At 43.6% G+C, this 26209-nt stretch overlaps 1 protein-coding gene and 1 pseudogene across 2 annotated transcripts in view; one reads left to right on the plus strand and one right to left on the minus strand.

Moving 5' to 3' along the window:
• The window catches only part of Adam19 (ADAM metallopeptidase domain 19), an 85142-nt gene that overhangs the window by 51800 nt on the left and 7133 nt on the right, over positions 1–26209 (minus strand). For both annotated transcript variants that reach the window (XM_046459937.2, XM_058584196.1), the window contains exon 3: positions 24308–24378. In XM_046459937.2, coding sequence (XP_046315893.1) covers positions 24308–24378 — 71 coding nt within the window. The remainder of the gene's footprint in view (positions 1–24307; positions 24379–26209) is intronic.
• LOC124103367 (large ribosomal subunit protein eL42-like) lies at positions 16278–16608 on the plus strand (annotated as a pseudogene).

Raw genomic sequence — 26209 nt, forward strand, 5'->3', positions numbered from 1 at the left:
ACCTCCTTTCAAATCAACATTTATTTGAAAGTGCAAATTGTCCAGTCCCACCTCAGACTTAGAGAATCAGACAGAAACTGTGGCTGGGGCCACACCTTCTGTTCTAGCAACTTTCCAGATGATTCTGATGCAGGATCAAGTTTAGAATCACCGCCCCAGACCATAAGTTCTCTAACCAACTTCAGAAATGCCTAAACATGTCTCACTGTCCAAGACCCCCCTTACCTTCCTGCCTCCACCACATCCTGGATTGTTCTGAATTTGAGAAACCCAGAGAGTTCGCAATCGGAACCGTCTGCATGTGTCCCAAGTCCTAGGTCCTGGCTTGTTTCATTTTTCTATCATGGCACACCCACCAGGTAGGTCCTCATACCTTCCCTGTTTTGTACTTGAGGACATGGAAGCTCCCCATGCCCACAACATGGTACCAGAGCCAGATTCCAGCTCATGTCTGTGGGCCCCAATCTTTAAATACTTTCTGACTCTTGTAGGTGGAAGCATAAAACTCAAACATTGCCCAGAACCTGTAGACCACACTGTAATTTGATGGTGATGACAAGTGACCTTGAGGTCATGTGTGAGATCACAAGAAAAAGGAGACCATTAACTCTTGGATGTGAAAGTCTGCTGAGAAGAAAAAGTGGATAAACAAGAACTTCAGGGCTAATTATATTGAAATAACCCTTTCCCCAAGTGGGTCTGCAGACTCAGCCAGGTCCTTCCTTCTAGAAGCAAAAGGAAAGGTCAAGGTTTATCCCTCTCCGCATGATTTTACCAAGAGGGGATAGAATATTGCTTTCAAATGCTCCCCACTGCCCTAGGTAGAGCTGTCCATGTCTCCATGCCCATGTACCCAGGTGGGTCCCTGGTGCTTTTAAGACAAAGGATACTGTTATCCACACAGAGAGGAGACAGCATGGACACTGAGTGGCCCAGCCTGGCCCAGCTGTCCTTTCTCTGACTACATCTTGTTCTCATCTCCTCCCTGACAAGGGGCTGGCTCAGCACATCGGCAGGAAGCTGTCTTTCACCACTGGATTACATTAGGATTTTCAGGAAACGAGTCGCGAGTGATGTGTCTCCAGGAAGAGAGGAAGACTGTCCAAGATTTCCCACCCCACCCCCTCCTTTGGCTGCTGGCTTTGATAGAAAAGCCATTCTTTTGTATCCTATTACCTCCAGCCCTATATAGCTGTTCTGTGCTCAGAAGCTCAGGGGCAGGCAGAGATCAGCAGAAGATTCTCCATCCTGTCACAGTATCCTCTCAATAACCACAGGTGGCACTGGACTTTGGGTAAAACCAAGATTGCTAGATACCAGAGTCCTGGGGCAAAGCTACCACCTCGGAATCCCACCTAAGAAAAGAAGCTGTCCCCCCAAATACCAAATAAAACGTTAAGATCACGCTCCAGGGAAGAACAGAATTGTCCCTGGGAATCTGACACCTTCCTGTTCCAGCAGCCAGGAACCTAAGGCTCGGAGTCTTCAAACCCAGGACTATCTCTTTAAGTAGGATTTACTGTCAGACAAATTTCAAAAGCCTCTCTAAGCTAAAACTCCCTCTTGGGAGGGAGGAGCAGAGAGACTAAAATAAATCAGCAAAACATCTTCTGGGAGCTCAACCCGCCTTCCTCCCTCATCAAATAAGCAAACTGGGGGAGATAAAATGATAACAATTTCCAAACCACCTTGAGAAAGAGCTCTCTCAAATGCACATGCTCAGCGTTAGCACGCGTTGCTCTGATCATTCCAGGGTTGACCCTGACCGCTGCCTCCTCCACCAGGATCTTGGCTCTGTGGAGTTCCAAGTCTTGTACCCTGGTAATGCCTGGGGAGGTACAGCCTTGCTGCTCCCTCTCATTTGGCCTGAAAGGGCCTCAGCCAATAAGGGTTGGTGACAGCCTAGGCACACATTCTAAATGCCATTATGGTGACACTCAGCCTGATAACCATCCAGAAAGGCTCTCTCCCAGCCCTACTGAGAATGACTTTCTCTAATTAAGGACCAAGAAATATGCATGCTTCGATTTTCCAGGTGATTTTTTTTTTTTTATCAACTCCAAGTTCTCTTTCCCATTCCCAGACTCCTAGTCACCTTCTAGAAACCTAAAACTGATTTATACATATGTACCATTTTTATATGTCAACTTATTTTTTAAAAATCTAAGGAGGATATAGGCACAGCATTGAGGGAAAATGTAGGCTAAGACTGCTTTGCTTTCAGTGTCACTTTCTGACTGTCCTTCTAAGTTCTGAAATGAGGCAAAAGATGATGCTTCCTCTTAGGGCCACACCAAAACATTGTCACGTCTTAATTCTCAAAGAAATCAGGGCCTGGCTAAGGTTCTTGGGGGCTCCAGTGGGAAATCAGAGCTTTCCTTATTTTTTTTTATTTTTTTTATTTTCCTTATATTTTATTTTATTTTGTTATTATTATTATTATTATTTTTTTTTTTTGCAGTACTAGAGACTGAACTCAGGAGCACTCTACTACTAAGCTGTATCCAGCCCTTTTTATTTATTAACTGGGGGGGCAGGCAGGGTCTTGCTGAGTTACTCAGGCTGTCCTCAATCTTGCTATCCTCCTGCCTCATCCAACTTCCTGGGATTGTGATATGTGCTACCATGCCTAGCTTTATACCAGTTGTAGCATCTTGCTGATTACTCCATTAACTCAATAAATAAAATTTTGATAAGTGCTGACTGTGTATTTGTACAAGAATTATTTTCACTTGGGCTACCTAAACACCTTCCATTTCCTAGACTGCAACAATAAACTGGGTGATAATTACTATCTTATAGCAATGAAGGAAGCTCAAATGAGAAAACGCATTCAAATCCTAGCTCTGACACTTAAAGGTTGTGTGACTTTGAGCAAGACAGTATCCTGTCTGTATCTCGGTTTTCTCATCTATACAATGGGGAGAATGACAGCATCTCCTTCAACAGGGTTGCTGTAAAGTCTGTGCCTGGCATATAGAGAGGCTATACGACTACTTGTTGAATAAAATTTTTTAAATGTTAAAAATAATTCTTTATGCAGTATAAAGTATTTGCAATCTACAGAAATCAACTGTTACCATTTTCTCCAAGATTAGCTATGAACAGATGTGGCAAAATCTAGATAATTGTTGACTCCAGACAACAGGCATTTGTCTATTCCTAAGTCTCTCTCTTTTTTGGGTACGTTTGATTGTAAATTCTGATACTAATGTTTCAAATTAGCTAGGAGATACTGGGCAAGTCATAGGCTACTCAGCTTCCCTGTCCCTTTCTATCAAAAGGCAAAGGTTCAGGACAGACAGGCACTGGGAATCCTTTCTGAAAAGCAGAGAGTATTATTTTAATGTGATGGTCTATGCTGGTCCATATTTGAGACAAAGATAACAAATTCGGTATTATTCTATTTTTATGTTTATTTATCTTGTGGTACTAGGAGCTACATCTGTGCTACATCCCTAGCTTTTCTAATTTTCATTATTTTATTTTGAGACAGAGTCTCATTAAGTTGCCCAGGCTGGTCTCAAACTTGTGATTCTCCTGCCTCAGTATCCCAAGTAACTGGGTCTAGCAGGTGAGCATGACTGTACCTAGCCTTATTTTGGGTTTTGGAAAGTGAAAGAAAGAGGGAGACGTGAACTGGAGCTATTTCAGAACCAAGACTTCCAGGCCAGCGCTCATCTCACCTCTGACTCCAAAGGAATGGAAACAGAGATGCCAAAGGCACGGCCCCAAATCCAAATAAGGCATGGATAAGTCCGGGGACCTAGTTGCAGAGAGATTCTTTTTTGAGGGAGCAGAAAGGCCACGGAAGGGGCAACCTTAAAAATTGTTCCTATAGTAAAGAGCCAGGACCTCCTCCTAATCCAAGGACTCACATGCACAAGGAGCCTCACTGCCAAAGGATCAGTTTTGTAAGCAACACTACAGAGGCAAGATGGCGCCACCCGCAAATCCGGCAAAAAGCCAGAGCTACTCTGTATGTTGTCTTTAGCCTCCTATTAAGGAAGTTTCCAAACAATGCATTAAATCAACACTCCTTTTTCACTGCTTCCAATTATATCTTCTCCCAGTCCTCACAAGACCTGGCACCCTTCCGACCAGCTCCTGGTCCCATGTTTTGCTTCTACATTATACACCAAAGGATGTTTGGATGAGTACTGCTTACTCCTTGGGCCAGCGGGATCTTTATTTAATCTCTTCTCTCTCTCTTGGCTGCCTCAGTGAAGATGAGTAACCTGTCTGTACAAATAGGTCGACTTCTTGGCATCTGGTTGCTTAACTGGCAGGGGCCTGAGTGGCCCTCAAAATGCCTCACCAAGAAGGGTTTGCAATTTTGTTTAAAAGTATCCTAAACGACCCATTATGGGTACTTCCCGGAAGTGGGTAAAACCAGTTCAGAGAAATGACAAATTTTCTCAGAAATACAAAAAAATTGAAAGCAGAAGTATTGCCTGAAAGCAGCTTCTCAAGCAACCATTTGGCAAATAACCACTGTGTTCCTACATCAGATTAGCTGATAGCACTGATAACCTGGAAGGGAAGTGCTAGGGCACAAGGTGTGAGAAACTGGCATTTGTAAAGATAAAACGTGGTTAAGGCACAAGGGGAAGTGAACAAAAGGACCCTCTTCGATCACTGAACCTTTGAAAATATACTTAAGAAGGAAACAGGTAAACCACATCCTTAAAAAAAGCAAGCAAGGAAACATTAAAAAGGTAACTGAAGACCCCAAACTAACCTGCCGTAAATGTCAGTGCTTAGTCCCTCTTAGCTTCTGATTAAATCTCACAGTGACTTTTATAAATGTGCCCAATGTTTCCAAACAACTTAAAGCACAAACCGCAACCACAGCACAAGTCAAGAACATCAGGACTTGAAAGGTCCTCCCAGATCATAGGGGACCTCCACTGTTCTGGTCTGCTCAGCATCCATCCCACCTTCGAGGGACGACAGTGGCCTGGTCTGTAGTTAGAGAAACACTCCCCACTCACTGCACTGCTGACTGAGGCACCTGAAATTAGCCAAGGTTCCTGCCTTTGCCTGGCCATGTGCACGGGACATAACAAGCCTGGACAGTCAGTCAGATCTCATCTCTGAATTTCAAGAAGAATGTCATGTGCATGGAAGTCACCGTCCCCAGTGGTAGAAGGGACTGTTAATTCCTTCATCTCATCCCTTCCAAACCCTCCTTCTTCAGCTTTTCCTTCATTCTATGTGTGGCCCATTCGTTGTCTCTTCCCAAAATATTTTTTGCCCCTTAGGGGCCCAAGTAGTGTGTAAGTTATGGGGTTTACTGTAACAAAACAATCTTGATGTACTACCCGCCCTGCCCACCCTTCCTTTTACAGATAAAAAATTGGAAAAAATAAAAGCAACTTGCCCAACATCACACAGCTGTATTTTGTTTCTAAACCAATCAGTCTCAATAAACTAGAATAATCTAAATGTTTGTAGTAGATAATGCAAAAGTTAAGTCATCCATCCAGACAGCCCCAGAAGACAGGAAGAATGTTCATGCAATCTCATCAATAATCGCTTATTGGTGGGGGTGTGTGTGTAAAATAGTACAAATTTCAGGGCACGTGGCATTGGGAAGCCCCAGTTCCCCATGGCTGGCTTCCACCATGTGTTTGCTCTTGTGCTTGGCCAAGCTGTGGTACCCTGACTGAACCACAAGCCCTACATCTGCAAGCCCACTCACTGCACAAATATTTATGGAGGCCGATCATGTGACAGATGGGAAGATAACAGGCAAGAGGCAGGCCTGGTTTTCCTGCCCTCCGCCTGGCACCTGCATCTCCCATTCATGAGAGCACTTGCAAACATTCATAGGCCATGCAGAGGGGGCAGACGTCTGATTGATCCCCAAAAGGCAAGTTTCACAGTCCTTCTTTCCTCCTTCCTTCCTAGAATAGTTGAAAACTGGTGTGGTGACCATCTGCCAGTCTCCCCTAACAAGCTGCCTACATGGATGGTTATGGAGGAGTGAGTTCGTGTGTGCAAGTGTGCAATGGAGTGCATTGAGGGGAGAGAACAAGGCTGGCCTCAGCATCCGGAGCTAAGGATGCTCATTCCATATTGGGGATCTCCTTTTCCCCAGCCATATTTCTATCAGCCCATACTTGAGTGGCCAACCTGACCTTTGCTTTCTTCTGGAAGTCCCACATCTAGGATGAGTACATCAAGAGATAAAGAGCTTCTGGAATACAAGGAACTCAAAGACATCCCTCCCATGTTAGATCACCCTTTCTCCAGCGCTTGAGTCTCTCTCTGAAGGAATCCTTTTTCATGATTTGCCCTTCCCTTCCCCAGGAGGTGGGGCCTTGGAAAAAGAAATCGTGCTTGATATAATACAGTCATTATAGCTCCTTGGCCCATCTGGACCTCTCTCCAGGGAGACTGATGCAAGAGGAGAACACTGGAGCTGCCAAACCCACAATCTCAGTGGGGAAAAGGAGGAGGAAGGGGAGCCATGGGTCACATGGGAGCCATGGAAGAGGCTGGAAAAGAGCCATAGTACAGAAGTCATAAAGACCCTGCTTTTGCAAATGGCTGAGGAGAGCCTGGCCCAGCTCCACCCACTCAATGATATCATTGTTTTCAACAAAAGTGGGTTTGAGAGCCCCAGAGAGGCCCCCGGTGAAGCCCCAGCTGCTCCAAGAGCTGAGTTCCTGGGAGAACAAGTACTTAGAATTTTAGATAAGGAGGAAAGACAGAGATAACAAAGGGAATGACAGATTTATGCTTCTGCTAGGCCCTTTAGTGTTATGGAGAGTACAAGACCCTATTTCTCCTGTGGATCTCATCAGTGGACAGGGGATCCTCACCATGATTCTATAAGGGTGATGACTAGGATTATTACCTTCACCTAGTGAGAAAACTAAAGATCCAACAAAAGAAGTGGCCTGAGGTCTCAACCACAAGCTAAGGACAGGCTTGAGACTGGCACCATTGCCCTGCTACTTGTTCAACCTGGGGACCTCAGAATAACCCTCTCCCTCTGCTCATATTCCCCCACTTCCCAGTATCTATGAGTCCATCATATAAATATCTCTGGAATTCATGTTCTTCTCCCCATATCAGCTGCCTCATCCCCAAATTAGTCCTCTTAAAATGCATTTGGATGCTGTCACTATCTGGCTGCGATGTTTTCCCCATGGTGTTGGGGACGGAACCCATGACTTTACTCATGCTAGGCAACTATCTGGCTCTTAAAACACCCATCATCACTTCCCATTGCCCTTGAGAGGAAACTTTTTAGAGGGGGCGGGGTGGGTACTGAGGATTAAAGCCAGGGGTGCTTAAACAGCGAGCCACATCTCCAGCCTTTCTTTTTATTTTTTGAGACAGGATCTCACTAAGCTGCACAGGTCTTTGCTAAGTTGCTGAGGCCAGCCTCAAACCTGGAATCTTCCTGTCTCCGCCTCCTGAGCTGCTGGGATTACAGGGATGCACCATTACACTCAGCTGCAAGAAAACTCTTTAAGGAGCCTATAAGGACCTTCAAGAACTCACTCTAGCAGCCTCCGCAACCTCTCATTTCCTTCCTCTTGTTCGGTTCTAACCTTGGAGAAGCCGATTTGCCTTCACATGTCACTCTGGCCTTAGGGCCTGTGTTCAAGCTGCCTGTGCTGCTTGGCATGCACCCCCCCCCCCCCCCATGGAACGAGCCAACTCCGCCACACCCTCTATGACCACCACAAGTTTTCAGTTCTTCCTTCCTCCTAGAAACCATCCCTGACTCCAATCCAGAGCCAGTTCCTTTTCCCCATACTCCTCCATTCTGGAGTGCCCCACGTTGTTCAGTAATTGTGCAACCATCTCCACCACTAATCTCTAAGCCCCATGATGACAGAGGTTGTGTATGTCCCCTCCTTGCTTCTCCCAGAAACACCCACAGCTACCCCCGTGCCTGCTACATGGTCAGCTCTCACGACATCTGTCAAATGAAGGAAGTAAAAACAGAAGTGAAGTATTCTCAGTGAGCAGTCCAGAGCTCAAGTTCAAACATTAGAGATTCTCATCAAAAACGCCAGAGATTCTATCACCCACAGCCGTCCCCAACTGAGAGAGAACAAGACCTGCCCCCAACTTGCCCAGAAGTCTATTCATTGAGCACTTGAGGGTCAGCCAAAGGTCTGTGTATGTCACTGAGTTCTAAATAGAGATAAAACTAACTTTCTAAAAGTCAAAGTATCTCCCGGATGAGATGTACATGTGGTTTCATTTTCAGGACAGAACCAGTCCAGAAACCCAGTACTGGTCTCACCTCTCAGATTTTTCCCTAGGAGAGTTGGGCATTATTGTCCAAGCAGAAATGTTAGTGGGTAGGAAACATCCTGATTTCCAGGGAGTTAAGGTTAAGAGTTCAGTTACATCCTTAGAGTTTGGAGAAATGGGAGGTAGAAGGTGGTCACTTCCAATGCATCTTCCAATTCAAAATGTCCATCCATCCATCCAAGCAGTCATCCTCCATCCTCCCCACCACCCTGCTTCTCATGAGATTTCCCATCTAGCCAAGTTGTGAAGAGGCCCCCATTTTTATTTTATTTATTTATTTATTTATTTATTATTTTTAGGTAATGGGATTGAACTCAGGGTGCTCTACCACTGATCTACATCCCAGTTCTTTTTCATTTATATTTTGAGACAGGATCTCCCTAAGTTGCCTAAGGCCCTGCTAAGTGGCTGAGGCGAGCCTCAAACTTTTGATCCTGCTGCCTCAGCCTCCCAAGTCTCTGGGATTATAAGCGTGTAACACCAGACTCCAAAGAAAAAGCCATCTTCACCCTGTGCTCAGCCCTTGAAGTCATGAGCTCCCTCTGCCAGGTACACCTCCAACATCGGCTCAGCCCAAATTTCTCTTTAGTGGATATAGAAAGATACCTACTATCAAAATATAGAAAAAGTATAGAAAATCTATCAAAGTATAGAAAAGACAACCTAGGGCGCGGTTGTGGCTCAGAGGCAGAGTGCTCACCTAGCATGCGCGAGGCACTGGGTTTGATCCTCAGCACCACATGAAAACGAAATAAAGATATTGCAACTGCCTATAAAAGAAAAGAAAATACAGCCTAGATTAAAAGTAGTCTTAGAGTGTCTTTCCTAGAAGTAGTCCACCTACTTTGTGGACCACATGGTTTTACCTAAGGCAAGAGAGAACCCAACTCAAAGTCCAAAATAGAAGAACAAAAAATTGAGCGCTCCATCACTCAAATCCTCTGGTAGCCAGCTGTGGAAGGAAAAGCAACTCCTTCCCCACCTTGACATATCACCTTCTGAACTCAGATGATTTGGCTAGTTAGGAATACTGAATTCCTAAGACATTACGAGCACCAGAGCTTTGAGTTTCTCTTGATCCACACCAAATATTTATATATTATTTTCTCAGTCTGAATTCCTTTCTCATTCTCCCTCTCATCTCTTCTTTCTCCCTCTTTAAAGCTGCCCCCACCCTGAAGAACAGAGCTAACTCCAAATGACCCTCTTTGAGGAAGCTTGTTCAAATTTTGTCATAAATTTTCTCTTCCCTGTTGCCTCTGCAGCATTTGACTTTCAGTTCTACTGTGTAAATCTGTTATCTGCCTCGGACCATGCTTTTTGTACATTGTTTCCTCTGCTACAGGGATAAAGGTAGCTGTGTTTTCATCCTTACCTCCTACAGCACCAAGCACAGGACTCTATACAGAGGTGCTCAATGGACAGCCCTGAAATCAACCTGGTAGCACAGAGAAAAGTTGGCTCAGGCTTAAAATTAACAAAACATGGTACATCCACATACTGGAATACTAAAGAGCAACAAAAAGAAATACTGCAGCTGGGTGTGGTGGTGCACACCTATAATTCCAGTGGCTCAGGAGGCTGAAGCAGAAAGATCTCGAGTTCAAAGCCAGACTCAGCAACATAATGACATCCTAAAGCAACTCATTGAGACAGGATCTAAATAAAATATAAAAAATGGCTGGGGATGTGGCTTACTGGTTAACCACCACTGGGTTTAATTCCTGGCACCGAAAAAAGAAAAGACTGCAACATATTACAACATGAAGACCCGAGCAGTAGTGCACGTCTGTAATCTCAGTGACTGTAATCTCAGTTGAGGCAGGAGGATCCCAAGTTCCAGGCCAGCCTCAGCAATATAGGGAGATACTATCTCAAAATAAAAAAATAAATAAATAAAGAGGGTTGGGGATGTATCTCAGTGGTAAGGCACACCTGGGTTCGATTCCCAATACCAAAAAAGAAAAAGAAAAAAAAAAATCCTGCAATATGTAAAAACCTCAAAAACATCACCCTAAGTAAAAGGTCCATATTGAATAACCCTATTTATAAGAAATATCCAGAATAAGCAGACTTAGAGATAGCAGATTAGTGCTTCAGTAGGACTGGTATGGAGGAGGAGGCTGGAGAATGGGGAATGACTGTATTAATTTGCTAGGGCTGCCTTAACAAAGTGCCACAGACTATATGACCTAAAAAACAGAAGTTAATTATCACATGGTTTTGGAGGCTTAGTCCAACATCAAGGTGTGAGCAGCCCATGCTCCTTCTGCAGGTGTAAGGGAAGGATCTATTCCAGGCTTCTCTCCTAGATTCTGAGTTCCTTGGCTAATGGCAGTGAAATTCAATTCTTCAGGGGGCATTCTCCCCATGTGCAAAATGAGTGTGAATTTCCTCTTCCTGTAAGGACTCTGGTCATCTTGGATCAGGGTCCCACCACACTACAGCATGACTTCACCTTAGCTGAATACATCCACAACTTAGTCCCCAAATAAGGCTGCTCTGAAGTATTGGGTGTTAAGACACCAACATATGAATTTTAGGGACACAATTCTAACCACGGTACTGCTGTTTCTTTGGGAAGTGAAGAAAATATTCTAAAATTAGTTTATGGTGACATTTGTGCAACTCTACAAATATACTAAAAAACATTGAATTGTATACTTTAAATAAGTGAAGTATATGATGTATAAGTTGTTTCTCATTAAGACTGTTTGGGAAAAAAGGGCAGGAGGGTTTCAATTTAAAGAGTCTGCCCAAAATCCTCAGCGAGAAAAGTGAAGCAGGAGGCATCACAATACCAAGCCTTAAATTATACTATAGAGCGATAGTAACAAAAATGGCATGGTATTGGCAACCAAAACAGACATGAAAACAATGGTAGAGAATAGAAGAAGACAGAGACAAACCCACATAAATACCGTTATCCCATACTAGAAATAGGTTCCAAAAACATTCATTGGAGAAAAGATGGTCTCTTCAACAAATGGTGCTGAAAAAAACTGGAAATCCACATGTAACACAATGAAATTAAACCCCTCTCTCTCATCCTGCACAAACTCAGCTCAAAGTGGATCAAGGACTTAGGCACTAAAACAGAGACCATGTACCTACTAGAAGAAAAAGTAGGCCTAAACCTTCACCATGTCAGCTTGAGAACTGAATTCCTCAACAAGACTCCTAAAGCACAAGAAATAAAATCAAGAATCGTGTTTTGATATACATATACATAGTGAAGTGTTATGGTTTAGATGTGGTGTCCTCCAAAAGCTCACATGTGAGACAATGCAAGAAGGTTCAAAGGAGAAAGGATTGGGTTGTGAGGTCTTAACCCCATCAGTGATTTAATCCCCTGACAGGGATTAACTGAGTGGTAACTGAAATGGTTGGGTGTGGCTGGAGGAGGTGGGAATTGGGAGCGTGTCTTTGTGGTATATATTTGTAGCTAGAGAATGGAGTCTCTCTATCTGCTTCCCGATGATGATGTAAGCTGCTTCCTTCCGCCACACTCTTCTGCCATGATGTTCTGTCTCACCTTGAGCCCTGAGGAATGGAGCCTGCCTTCTATGGACTAAGACTTCTGAAATCATGAGCCGCTAAATAAACCTTTTCTCCTTAAAAAAGAGAATCAGTAAACGGGGTGATATACAACTAAAAAGTTTCTTCATAGCAAAGGAAACAATCCAGAAAGTGAAGAGAGAGCCTATAGAATCTTTGCCACCTGCACCTCAGATAGAGCATAAATCTCTAGGATATATAAGGAACTCAAAACACACCAAAAAAACAAATAACCCAATCAATAAATGGGCTAAGGAACTAACCAGTCACTTCACAGAAGAAATACAATTGGTCAACAAATATATGAAAAAATGTTCAACATCCTAGCAATTAGAGGATTGTATGTTAAAACTACACTGAGATTTCATCTCACTTTGGTCAGAATGCCAATTACCAAGAATACAAGTAAACAGTAAATGTTAGTGAGGATATGGGGAGAAAGGTTCACTCATACACTGCGGATGGGCCTTCAAATTGATACAACCACTCATGAAAGCAGTATGGAGATTCCTTAGAAAACCTGGAATGGAACCACCATTTGACCTAGTTATCCCACTCCTGGGCATATAGCCAAAGGATTTAAAATCAGCATACTATAGTGATGCAGCCACATCAATGTTTATAGCAGCTCAGTTTACAATAGTTAAGCTATGGAATCAACCTAGGTGTCCTTCAACAGATAAATAGATAAAGAAACTCTGGTACATATACACAATGTAATCATAGAATCTGCCAATAAATGGATGGAACTGAGACTATTATACTAAATTAAATAAGCCATCCCCCAAAACCAAAGGTTGAATATTCTCTCTGATATGCAGATGCCGACTCACAATAGCCAGGGTGAGGGAGGAGAGGAGGTTCACCAGATTGGACAGGAGGGAAGCGGGGGAAGGGAGAGGGATGGGAATGGGAAAGACAGTAGAATGAATCAGACATAACTTTTCTATGTTCCTATATGAATATACAATCAGTGTAACTCCACATCATGTACATCTATGCCAGCCTGTACAACCACAAAAATGGGAAGTTATACTTCATGTATGCATAATACATTAAAATATATTTTACTGGCCTGAATAACTAAAAAGAACAATTTTTTTTTTTTAAAGTATGCCCAAGCTCAACAATTAAACTATTGGTGGGAGTTTATGAAAACATGATCTTTCAACAAGAATGGTGGGATATGAACATGTAGAGACACCAAAGACAATTTTCCTTTATCTAGTAAAACACTAGTAAATCCTCCTTGACCTAGTGATTTATTCTATAAGGTAACCCTCTAAAAGTAACATCCAAAGAGTAAAAGTGCATTCAGCCCAGCACTGTTTGTAAAGTTTTTTTTAAAAAAATCGAAAATCCTGAATATCCATTGATAAGGAGTGATTAAATTTATCATAGCATCTTGGTTACTGCTAAACTGGATGATGCATATACAGGGATTCACTGTTATTCTCTCTACTCTGTGTTTAATAATTTGATAATTTTTTACAATTATCAAAACTTTGATAATTTTTTGTTGTAAGAATTTTTGAAAGTTAATCATGGCATACACATGCAATGTAATACCATACAGCCATTTAAAATGATATGATAAACTGGGCATGGTAGTACACACCTATAATTTCAGCTACTCAGGAGGCTGAGGCAGAAGGATTGCAAGATCTAGGCCAGCCTGGACAACTTAGTGAGACCTTGTTGCAAAATGTTTAAAAAAAAATAAATGAGCCTGCATGTAGCTCAGTAGCAGAGCAATTTCCTAGCATGCAGGTCTTGGGTTCTAACTCAAAGAAAAAAAAAGTATGATAAATATACATGGAAATATATCCATAATATACACTCAGTCATATAAATGTAAAATGTTACAGCCTTTAAGGAGATACCTGTGAAATGAGAGGTGCCTTCCTCATAATTTAAAAACATTTTTAACCTATGTACCAGATGATCTTGCAACTCTACTTTGAAATGCCAATCCTAGAGAAATATTGCAAATGTGTTGAAAGACGCTACACAAGCCTATTATTGCTGCATTATCTGTAATAATAAGAAACCTGAAACCTAACGGTCCATAGAAAAATCAATAAATTTTGATCCATCCATTCACAGCAAACCTACATCACCATTAAAGAGAATGAAATGGGACCACCAATGTGCCAACATGCAAAGACATCGAAGACAAATAATAAAAAGGTAAAGTATAAAATAGCATATAAAGTATGATCTCGTGTACTTCAAAACTGTAACTTTCTTTAGAATTCTAGAGTTTTATTCTAAAAAATATCAAAAATTCCAAAAAGTTCTTAGGTCAATCTTTTAAAGTGGTTTAGTAATATCCATGCTATATTTCCAAGTGAAAAAAAAATATTGGTTTAAAAACTGAGTATGACTCCACTTGGTTAAATATAGATAGGGTTAAAAAAAAAATCTAGGTAAAACCTGAAGTTCAAGGCCAATGCCCAGTCACTGGATGTTAGCTATTGTTATTCTAAGGTAAACAGCTGATGATGAAGGGATTCTCAAACTCAAGAACCGCTGGCCTCTTCCAACTCCCCAGCTTCCCTTCGCTCTGACCAGGGTCCATCTGAGGCCAACAGGGCAGTTGACAGCTTCCTCCCATTCATTTTACCCTGGGCTCCCGCTGAAGGGCAGCCAAAGAAATGAGCTAGAGACAAAAGAAATCCATGCACATCCTTCCTGGCTGCACAGGCAGCCCAAGCTGCTGGTCCCTGGAAGGAGATAGAGGCGGAACTGGAGAACAAATCCCAACCTCCTTATCAGACAGTTCAGGGCCTTGCCCAGGGAGGGGCCAGGTGCTGACTCTGCCAAGCGCTCAAAAGAGGTACAGTTTGGCCGACTGGAGAACACTGCTAAGCTGCATTCTTGAGATACAGGTAGGTCAAACTAGGCCTTGCTGGAGAGCAGAAGTGAGTTTCCTCCCAGGGGCAATGGGTTCTAAAGTCACTCTTCTTAATTACATCTGGAAATCAACTCAGGGGAATTCCCTCTTACATCATCCTGAAATGTTTTTCAGACCCTGCAAAATATAAATAATGGTGGCTATAGACTGTGCTCTCATGGTGCAGCAGGCACAGTGTAAGTCCTTTAAAAGCATTACATCATTGAAGTCACAGAACATCCTGTGAAGTAGCCACTGATATCCCTAGCATGGGGGTGAAGAAACGAGACTCCCAAAAAGTTACTTAACTTTCACACCTCCAGAGACTGTAAAGAGCCAGGTTCGGATCCACATGTGGATTATGCCACTACTTTACACAAACCTTCAAACTCTCACCAGGGCAGGTGAAAAGAAAGGAAAGTGAGATGGTTGAACAAGGAGAAGCAATGCTGATTCTAACCAAGACAGGGCTCAAAGCACACTGAGCCAGGGTGGGACATCTGCGAATAACATCATTACCTGGTTAAGGCCCTTGTACTTTAGAGTCAACCAGACCTGGCTTCACCTCCTGGCTCTGCCCTTTATACCCAGGTGACCTTGAGCAAGTCACACTGTTCTACACTTCGGGGTGCCCATCTGCCAAATAGTGGTAACTACGCCTCACTGGGTGGTCGTCATGATTAGAGGAACCGCATAAAGATTGCATGACAGTGCCTGTCACACAGGCATGGCTACATCTTGACTATTGCCACCATTGTCATCATTACTGGTATCTGACTATCAATTCTAGTTACTCTCAACCAGAAGTTCCCTATGGGGACTGGGCATCAAGGAACATGACCCGAACTGAGGAAATGTGGATGAGCAATAACCACACAGATTGTTTCTCAATCTGTTTTTCTCTTGTTACTTGCACGCCTGAAGAAAGTAGCAAGGGTCACATGTAATTCCTTGCATCACCAAGAGACTTCAGAAAACATTTGTCCTTGACTCAGTATTAATAAAAGTTGGCATATACTAAAATACTACGTGCTAGTGCCGGATAGTAGACTAAGCACATCATAATATATTTTCTCTTAACCACAAACCCTGTGTGTTTTGTTTCCTAGTGTGTTTTGTTTCCTAGGTTTGCTGTGTAATAAAGTACCAGGAAGTTGGTGGATTAAAACAATAGAAAGATGGGGTTTTTTCACAGCTTTGGAGGCAGAAGAATAAAATCAGTATCCCTCGGCAAAAAATCAAGGTGTCAGCAGGGCTGTGCTCCCTCTGGGAGAATCTGTTCCTACCTCTTCCTGCATCTGGTGGCTGCCAGCATTCCTTGGCTTGTGGCTGCACCACTCCATTCTCTGCCACCATCATCTCTTCTGTCAGTGACCAACTCTCACTCTTAAACACATTTATGTGCTTCCCTCATAAACACATTTGTGATTGCATTTAGGGCCCACCCAGATATCTAGGACAATCTTCCTATGTCCAGATCTTTGACTTAGCCGTTTCCATGCCATCCCTTTCTTTCCTTGTCAAGAGCACTCCTGCAAACATGGTGAACGCTCCTAAAACATAGCACAATTTCTGTAAGAAGCGTGGCTAGCACCAATCCCACCAAGTGACGCACTCCAAGAAGGGTAAGGATTCTCTGCATGTCCAGGGAAAGTGGCATTCTGATAGGAAGCAAGGTGGCTATGGGGGGCAAACTAAGCTGATGCTCCAAACAATGCTGAAACTCCATAGAAGACGGTGTTGGGACTCGAGTGTGTCCAACCCAACTGCAGCTCAAAGAGAATGCTGGTTACCAAGAGATGCAGGCTTTTGAACCAGCAAGAGACAATAAGAGAAAGCGCCACATGATCCAGTTCCAAGTCTCCTCATAAAGTTGTTTTACTATGAAGACAATAAAATCTTGAGGCTATATTAAAAAAAAAAAAAACAACTCTAATCACACTTACAAAAAACTTTTTTTTTTTAAGGCAATGCCATCACATGTTCCAAGCATTAGAATGTGGATACTTTGTGGGGAGGAAGTGCATTTCTTAACCTATAACATCCTGTCATGAAGGTATTAATGGCAGTTTCCATGCAGGGATAGAATGAATTGAGGGGCAGGCAGACCTGTGTTTGACTCCTGGCTTTGTCTAATTTAATTAAACTCCTCATGCTTAAGTTTCCTTATTTATAAAGTGTAGATAATAATAATAATTCCTCTTTCAAAGGGTGCCATGAGAATTAAATAGGACATTGTGTCCAGAGGCTTTGCACAGGGGCCAGCTCTCAGTAAATGCTTACCAAAGAGCAAGTATATTATTAGGAATCAGATAAAGAAGTAAAACATAGAAGGCAAGTGACTTGCTAAAGACCACCTAGCCAGGAGGCATCAGAGCCTAAAATTAAATATGGGTCTCCCGTGCCTAACTTGGAGCCTATTCCACCCCACAGACAATCTCTTCCTGAGGCAGAGACTTTTTCTATTTTACCACTTCCACAGTGTCCTTTAAATAGGTAGTGTAGAAAGAGCTCTTAAAACCCAACTGGGACAAAAGCCCCATCTGACAGATCAGAAAGTGAGGCTAAGGAGGGCCTGACTGGCATGTGGACCAATTCCAAATTGTCTGCCTTTGAGCTCAGTGCTGTGTCCACTGAACCAGGATGTCCCAATCTCAAGTCAGTTCCCCTAAACACAGCTAGGCACCAAGGTTTGCAAAGCACATGTTTCCATGTGTATAAATATTCATGTAATAAACCATGTCATATATATTCATTAGAGTAGAGTACTGCCTTCACAACCTCCAGCTCGGTCTAAAAACCAAGTAGTAGAATTAAACATGCACCATAATTTCATTTCTGCTTCCCCTGCCCCAACCATATCAACGGTCTCTGTGCATGCTTCCGCCTTGTGTTTTTGTGCAACTGTGTCTACGGGTATCCATGTCTGTGTTTTCAATGCACATTAGTTTGGGGCTAATGTGCTCATGGCCTTCAGAGTCAACACACCTGTGTTATTTCCATCTGGGATGCTTCCTGACACTTGCTTAGGCAACAGTATAGCGGCACCTCTTCAGATCACCACTACCCCTACTGAGACTGAGTTTCAACAATGGGCCCTAAGAAGGTATATTGTGTTTCCCATGATTTAAAAATAATGCTGTCTTAGTTCATTCAGGCTGCTACTACAGAATGCTATAAACCAGATGGCTTATAAGCCATGGTTATTTTTCTCACAGTTCCAGTGACTGAGAAGTCCAAGGTCAAGGCCTTGGCTGATTTGATGTCTGATCAGAGCTCACTTTCTGCTTCACACATGGTACTTCTAGTTGTCTTTTCCTATGGTAAAAGAGTGAGCCATCTCCCTGGGGTCTCTTTTTCAAGGACTCTAAATCCTATAAGGACACTTGGGCCTCCTACATGAACTACTCACTTTCTAAAGGCACCACATCCTAATAGTATCACACTGGGGGTTAGGATTCCAACAGATGGATTTGCAAGCAATGTGATCACTTAGTCTATTGCAACTAGAAACCCTGTGGATGCAGAGATGTGCTTGAGAACTTGGCTTGGATAGACATCACCTCAGACTGTCTAACAATCCATTTGTTCTGAAACTCTAGGGGCTTCATACAAGATGGGAATTATAAATGAAACCAATCTCAATCTCCAAAGCCACAGGTGGAAACTTCACCTCCAAGAGGACCACTAGGTCTCTCTAGGGCAAAGTACCTAGCACTGCACTTAGAATTTAAATTCACTCGTGCATTCACTGCCTTTAATGCAGCAGGATTAATTCCACTCCTGATACTCCCCCGAGAAAAAAAAAAAAAAAAAAAGTTAGAAGGAAATTTTAGACTTCCACAGGCAACTCCCATCAAATTCTGGTGTCCCCACCCATCCATCCAAGTGTTTCCTCTGCACTGGTCGCCTTGGCTCATACAATTTTGGCTGGAGGGAATGGGGAGCCCAGCTGTGAGTAGAGTTTGGAAAAACATTTTGAATACTTTGGATCTGCCAAATACTTGGTTAAAGAATGATATCCTTTAATTTCTTAAGCCATGTGTGTTTTAAGTGGAATGTAATCCATACATCTGTGAGTCATTTAAGGGCAAGTCGGTGAAGCTGGTCTCACTAAGAGCATTGGGACTCCATCTAAACCCTTCTAAGCTTCTCTTTGATTCAGGAAATTGAATTTTGCCAACAACAAATGAAGCTCCTGAGAAGAAAGGGGTGAAATAGAGCTGCCCTTTATCCTAGATAAGATGTTAGAGTCTCCTGACCCCAAAAGAAGCTGGGAACCTAAGAAGGAGCTCCATTCCTAGCTGGTGTTCAGGGTTCTGCTCCATGTCAGCCCCATATTTCTAGAGAACCCCTTGGAAGAAAAGGGCAGGAATAAGAAGTGTAACTAATCCATGCTGTCTATTATTGAGAAACTTTCCATCTGCTTATCCTCCCCTTCTCGCCTTCTCTAGCATTTATACAATCCAAATAGAGTTGAGGCAAAAAGAAGAAAATAGAGAACTAGATCAGTGAAGGACTGTTATTTTTCCAGGCTGTAGCTTGATTTCCAGCACAAGAAAAGCAATCTCCTTTCCCATTGTGTCTCTGAGATATGAAGAAAGATTAAATCAGAAGTCATGGTGGGTATCAAAACCCATAAACCTCTGACTGCTCAAATTCTACCTTGACAATGACTGTTCCCTGTGGGGTTCAGCGAAGAAAAAAAAACACAAAGGAAAACAAATATCCATTCATATCAGCTAGACTTTTGTAAACAGGACCTCTCTTTAGCTAACTGGACTGGATGAGACCAAAGGACGCCTCTTCCTTCCTTGAGCCAAAACCAAAGTATCCTCTTCTGGACCCAAAGGCAGGCAGTACACTGAAGAGATGAGGGTCCTAGAGTGTGCTTAAGAGACTAACAGAGATACATGGCCACAGGTCCTCTGGCAAAGTCCCCACCCTTTGAACTGTCATCAGCCTTCGAAAGTGACCTTGTCATAGAGTGCTCCTGCCATGCACAGTGTACCCAGCGAGTATCCTGGAAGCAGGGTAACAGTTCAGCATGCCCTCTCCTTGGGAAAAAGCCAAGAAACGAGAGGAGAAGGCCAGGGCCATCCATCCATCCATCTCCCAGGATGCCAACGCCAAGGAAGGAAGACTCCATCCGTTTCAACAAACAAGATTTTGTCTGATATGGTCCCTGGGCTGATAGAGCAGTCTTCAGAACGTGGGAAATGGCACGGAGAAAAAATATTATGGATTTCTGCCTCAAAACTGTGGGCTGTGGAAAGAGCAACCTATCATTTCTGCCCTGTAATTTCCCTCCTGACCCGAAGAGTCCTGAGCTAGTAGTTCATCCCCAACCTCAAGGTCCTATGGCTTTCGGGTGCGATTTCCCTTCAACCCACTGCCCGCTATCACCAGGGAGGTCACCACAGCTAGAACAAACTTCCTGAGGCAGAGACTTTTTCTATTTTTGCACTTACACAGTGTCCTTTAAATAGTTAGTGTAGAAAGAGCTCTTAAAACCCAACTGGGACAAAAGCCCCATCTGACAGATCAGAAAGTGAGGATAAGAAGGGCCTGACTGGCATGTGGACCAATTCCAAATTGTCTGCCTCTGAGCTCAGTGCTGTGTCCACTGAACCAGGATGCCCCAATCTCAAGTCAGTTCCCCTAAACACAGCTAGGCACCAAGGTTTGCAAAGCACATGTTTCCATGTGTATAAATATTCATGTAATAAACCATGTCATATATATTCATTAGAGTAGAGTACTGCCTTCACAACCTCCAGCTCGGTCTAAAAACCAAGTAGTAGAATTAAACATGCACCATAATTTCATTTCTGCTTCCCCTGCCCCAACCACATCAACAGTCTCCGTGTGTGCTTCTGCCTTGTGTTTTTGTGCAACTGTGTCTACGAGTATCCATGTCTGTGTTTTCAATGCATCCCAGGGTAGCCCACTAGTTAACAGTGAGTCTTATGGGTGGGAAATTTTCTTCCTTTTATTCATGTAGCATGGCTACATGGTTTACATGAGCATGCATGAATTTTGCAATTTAGAAATAAGGAGTGAGAAATAACAGCTGCCATGTACTTATAAGCGAGGCACGACATCAGGCCCTTCATCTGCACCACCTTGTTTCATCCTCCCCATGGCTCTAGGACTGGACTATGCTTATACTCCAGGAGTGGGAACTGAGGCTTTGAAAGAGGACACGCAGTTGTGATGTGGCAGAGCCAGGATCTGAATGGAGCACTGTCCACCATGAAGCCGCACACACATTTTCCCTAAGAGTTCCTTCCTTTTCGCCTGCACTCAGTAGACAAGGAGTGCATCTCTCTCAGGAATGTCAGCCACTTGTCCCCAGTTGCTTCAAAGCAGAGAACAGGCTGCAGCTGCCTGGCCATGGGAGCTCTGCGGGTCTGCTCCGTCTGCCGCGTCCCCCTCTCCTGGCCCATCCTGCTCCTCCATCCTCACCATTCTTGGCAATGATCTCTCCATGTGTGAATTCCATTAAAGGCTCTCTCACTGCTATTTTGGGCCATGCATTAGCACATAGGCCTTGATTTGATGGGAGAAAGCCAGACACCTCGGGATGATAAAAAAGGCATTTGTCCTCTCCCTTACCCCAGAGACCCAGAAACCCCTGCCCATTGCTCTTGAGATGCCTGAAAATCCAGTATATGGAGAAATACTATATGGATCCTGAGGAAGGGGAGGATAGAAAGCTTCATAATCTATAGGGCCTCTCCCTGAATTGTCCCTCCCACTGTCCACATGGCTTGGACCCAGGGGTCCTCCAGGTCTCTGCTCAAATATCAGTTCAACAAGGACTTCCCTGACCACCAATCATAACCAATACCCGCCCTCAGTCACAGCACCTGTCCTTATAGACTCTCCAGGGAGCCTGTCCAGTCACCGGCTTGCTCACTGTCTTCCCTAGTTAGGGTGTAAGAGCCTTAAAGACAGAACAGTTGTATCCACAGCTTTACCCAGAGTGCCTGTGCTGGGGCCTGGAACTTACAGAGGCATAGTAATGAAAAGAATGAATGAATGGGTGGAGGAGGGTGCAAACCAGAGCCTGACAAATCACTCACAGGGCCTCGTTGCCCCCCCAGATGTCACCGTCTTAGAGAAACTTTAACATGCCAGCTTGAAAAATCAGAAAAAGCCTCTCCCCCGTTCCAAAGCTGTTTTGAATCCAGACTCACATGCTCCATGAATGAGAGGGCTTTGGGAAATAAACACACGAGGAAGTCGTGTGCAGTTGGAGTTCCGCTCACTAACACATGTTCAAAAACAAAAATCCCCATTTGGATGAAAATAGCAGGAAGCCATCCCCCAGGGACACCTGGTGAGGTCATGCTGCTTGGCTCTGCTGCTTCCATTTTTGTCAACTCTCCTGCTTCTGCCAAATTAAGGAGGCCGGGAACCAACCCCATCCAGCCCCAGGCGCTCACTGAGACACAGCTGGGCAGCAGGCAAGAGAACCTTACCGTGGGCAACGTAAATCACGGCAGCGGTGGGTGACCATTCTCCTCCCGCCCTCTAAGCCCTTCCTGAGACCACCTCATACCATCCTCACAACCATCCTGTGAGGCTGGCTCTACTATCCTCGTTTTGTAGATCAGAACACAGAAGTTCCAAAGAATTTGCCAGGTGTGCCATTGCATGCCTGTAATCCCGGTGACTCCGGAGGCTGAGGCAGGAGAACTGCAAATTCAAAGCCAGCCCCAGCAATTTATCTCTAGGTCCTAAGCAACTTAGAGAGACCCTACCTTAAAATGAAAAATAAAAAGGCTGGGGATGTGGCTCAAAAAAAAAAAAAAAAGAGAGAGAGAGAGAGAAAAGAAAGAAAGGAATCTGAGGGATGTAATGGTTTACCCCAGGTCACATTCTGTGAATCTAGAATGAAGCCAAGAATACAAATAAGCTACCCAAGTCTTATCTCTCTTGTTTTCTTGCTGTGTGACCTTACACAAGTGCCTATCCCTGTCTGAGTCACAGTTTCAATAGCTGCATATAGACTACTGTATTCAATGCTTTCTAAGGTGTCTTCCTGTTCTAACTTCCTATTAGATCTTGCAAAAAAAATTCAAAACGGGAGGGAAGAACAAGGTCTCAAGTCCTGAGGTCTCTGCTTGGTTGATCCAACTCTTAAGTCTTTGCCCATAACACCAACACCAGAGGAAGCCTAAGGGCTGTACGGGGGGCAGAACAGGACAGATTAAACTCAGGTGACAATAGGAAACATTTAGACCAGAACCAAAGCACTGAAGGACTAAAGCAGGCCCCTGAGAGCTCTCCAGAACAATCCCTGTAAGGGTCTTTTTCCTATAGGACCCCGGGAGACAACCAAAGAGAAGCCCTGGGCAAGGAGGTCCTGCACCCTCTGGGGATGCAGCCAGCCAGATAGGTTCCAGGAAAATGGGAGAAAAGAAACATTCCACTAAGCCAGTAAAAGCCTAGTTACACTCTGGAGGAGAGTTGCAAAAGTAATGGCAATGCCCAGCCCTCTGTCTTCCCGAAGGCCGCCACATCCCAGGGCAGAGGAGAGATGTGAAGGAAGCCTCCTTATCACCCCAACTGCTAAGCTGTACTCGCACCACACTTGGGACACCACTCATCCTCCTCTGCAAGCGTCCGGAGAGGCCAAATTTGGAATAAATTATATTGTCCCTTTGCACCCAAGCCAAGCACCATTCCCATCCTCTGGGACATGCAAGGCCCTTCTCCATCCCTTTCTTGGCAGTGATGTATTTGATTACTCATCAGCTTCCAGTGGGGGTTGGAGGCTGCCAAGAGGAGACGGGCAGCTCTCCAAGGCATGCATCCTTATCTTCAATGTCCACGTGGTGGGTGAAAGTGGGACTGTTGGTGAGGAGAGTACAGAGGCCTTCAGAATCCCTCAGGCAAGTAAGGAGAGCCGCTCAGTGGCCAGGCAGACCGTGACTAGCCAAGGAAGTTCTGGGTTATGTCTACTCACCCCTCAATGATAAAATCAAGACACAACTACGCCTGGTGGCAAATCAATGTGGAAACGGTTCTGAGCCAGGCACTACCCAAGGTGGATGAGGTTAGGGACCTGGAGGAGCTGGGGCCTAGTGAAGCCAGGAGACTGCAGACAGTGCCCTTATTGGCCAAATCTCAGATGTAACTGACCCAGGATAGATGGACCAGAGGCGCCCAGTGGCGGCATGCTCTGCCTGGCCTCTCTCTGCTGATTGCCTTCGCTTCCTGCCAAGTGCTAGGCCTGAGCTAATAAGGCAGCCACCTCCTGCTCATCCCCTCCATTAACCTCACATATACACCAACCAGGGCCTGCAAAGAGCTCCAAGAGGCACCGGAAATATAGCCTAAGAAAGTTTAGGCAAGACGTTAGGAGTCCAGTGATTTCATCTTTCACAGCAAGTCAAGAGACTATGCAAAAGCCCTATCTTGGCAAGATGCTTCCCTACAGGGACCAAGGATTGATAGCTTGGTGTCACTCCACTAAATGCTTCCTTCCCAGTGACACCTGTGTCCTTGTTGACAGAGAAATTAATTGTTTCATTTCAGACAAAGAAGGAGTCCACTTACTCATTCTTCTCCAGGTCCAGGATCAGTTCTCGCCCCTCGGCCATTACCCTGAGCTCAGCTTTGAGTGGATGCTAAAAGGAACAACAACAACAAAATGTTAGTTCCTAAAAGCAGGGACCCTGGCTCCCAGGGCCAGCACAGTGCTCACACATGGATCCACAGGAAGCGAGCAGGAAAAGGTCAATTGCATTTCCAGCCCAAACACGAACTGACTTCAGTCCCAGAATGACCCAAATCCTTCCCCCATCCGCTTTCTCCTGAGAAGCAAAGGAAAGAATCTACAAGCCAAGATTCTGTGGAGGTGCATGCGTGCAGCCTGGCCAAAGGAAACACAGGAAAGCAAGATCCTCAACAGTAAATTTCCTGGGGATTCAGCCTTGGAGTCAAGTCCTGGCTCTGACACCTGCACCTGTGCAAACCTGGATGTGTCACCAACCCTCCCTACAACAGACCATTTGAGATTCACAAAGGGCCCATGCACATGAAAATCTGCTCAACATTATGGGTGAATCATACCCCCATGCATGCTCTAAAATATATGTCATACCTGACATGAAGTCAAAGTGACAAAGATTATCTTAAACCACAAATCGTAATGCAATAAAATAAGCATTTCGTACCCTAGGACAGGGAATTCAAATTGACACCAACCCTCTGGGAAATAATTTGACTATATGGACCAAAAATGGTTAAACCATTTGATTCAATAATATAAGACTGGCTGAAGAAGACAAACGGAACAGGCGAAGATTTGTCCACAAAGATGCTTAGCATGTAGAATAATAAATAATGAAATATAACCTAAATGTCCCAAAATAGAATGTTCAAATAAACAATAACTCATTCATAGGATAGAACACTAGAAAGTCATTGAAAACAGGGATTTTAAGTAATTTTTAAATTACTAAGAAAGTTTACACAGTAAGCATTAGGCAAAAGGCTTCAAATTTAACACTGTATATTTTATTTAAATACATTTTTGTAAGATGGGTATGTAAGGTGTGCACGCCTGTAATCCCAGCAACTTAGAAGGCTGAGGCAGGAGGATCACAAGCTAGAGGCCAGCCCCAGGCACCTTGGTGAGAACCTTAGCAACTTATCAAGAGCCTGTCTCAAAATGTGGCTCAGTGGCAAAGCACCTCTGGGTTCAACTGCCAATACCAAAAATAAATAAATATGTTTTATAAAAAAGGAGGGGTCATGAAAATAGAAGGAAGGCCAGTGGAGAAGAGGAAGGGGACCAAGGGAAAGGATGAGGGAGGAAAAAGGGAAGTAGTGGCAAATGAAATTGGCCAAGTTTTGTGCATGTTCAAATATGTCACAATGTGTCCTACTTTTATATATAATTACAATGCCCCAATCAAAAATTAGTTAAAAACAAAATAAGCAAAAAAATACTTATATATATATATACACATACACACACATACACACACACACACACACACACTTTTGTAAAGAGAAAAGGTAGAGAGAAATAAACCTAAAGGTGACCATAGTTACTCTAAGCAGTGGGATTATGAGTTAACTTTATTTTCTTTTGTACCTCTTTCCATATGTTTATAATTGCTTATATCATTTAAGAATAGAAAATTTCAAATAAATTCGAAAGTTAAATCATAATAAACCTACATCATAATAAACCTTGAAGTGTTTAAACATTTGAAGTCAAGGCTATTGAACTTTCCTTGAAGAAATAATCTTTTAAAAAGTTTAAAAAAGATTCATGTATTAATAATAGTAAATATTCTTTGGGATATATTTATTTATTTATACAGGGGTGCTTTACCACTGAGCTCCATCCCCAGCTCTTTTATATTTTCATTTTGAGACAGGGTCTCACTAAGTTGCTGAGGCTGGCCTACAATTTGTGATCCCCCTGCCTCAACCTCCTGAGTTGCT

The sequence above is a fragment of the Marmota monax genome, unplaced genomic scaffold (genome assembly GCF_021218885.2).
Source record: "Marmota monax isolate L192 unplaced genomic scaffold, Marmota_monax_Labrador192_F-V1.1 WCK01_AAM20220418_F8-fsc00229, whole genome shotgun sequence".
NCBI lineage: Eukaryota > Metazoa > Chordata > Mammalia > Rodentia > Sciuridae > Marmota > Marmota monax.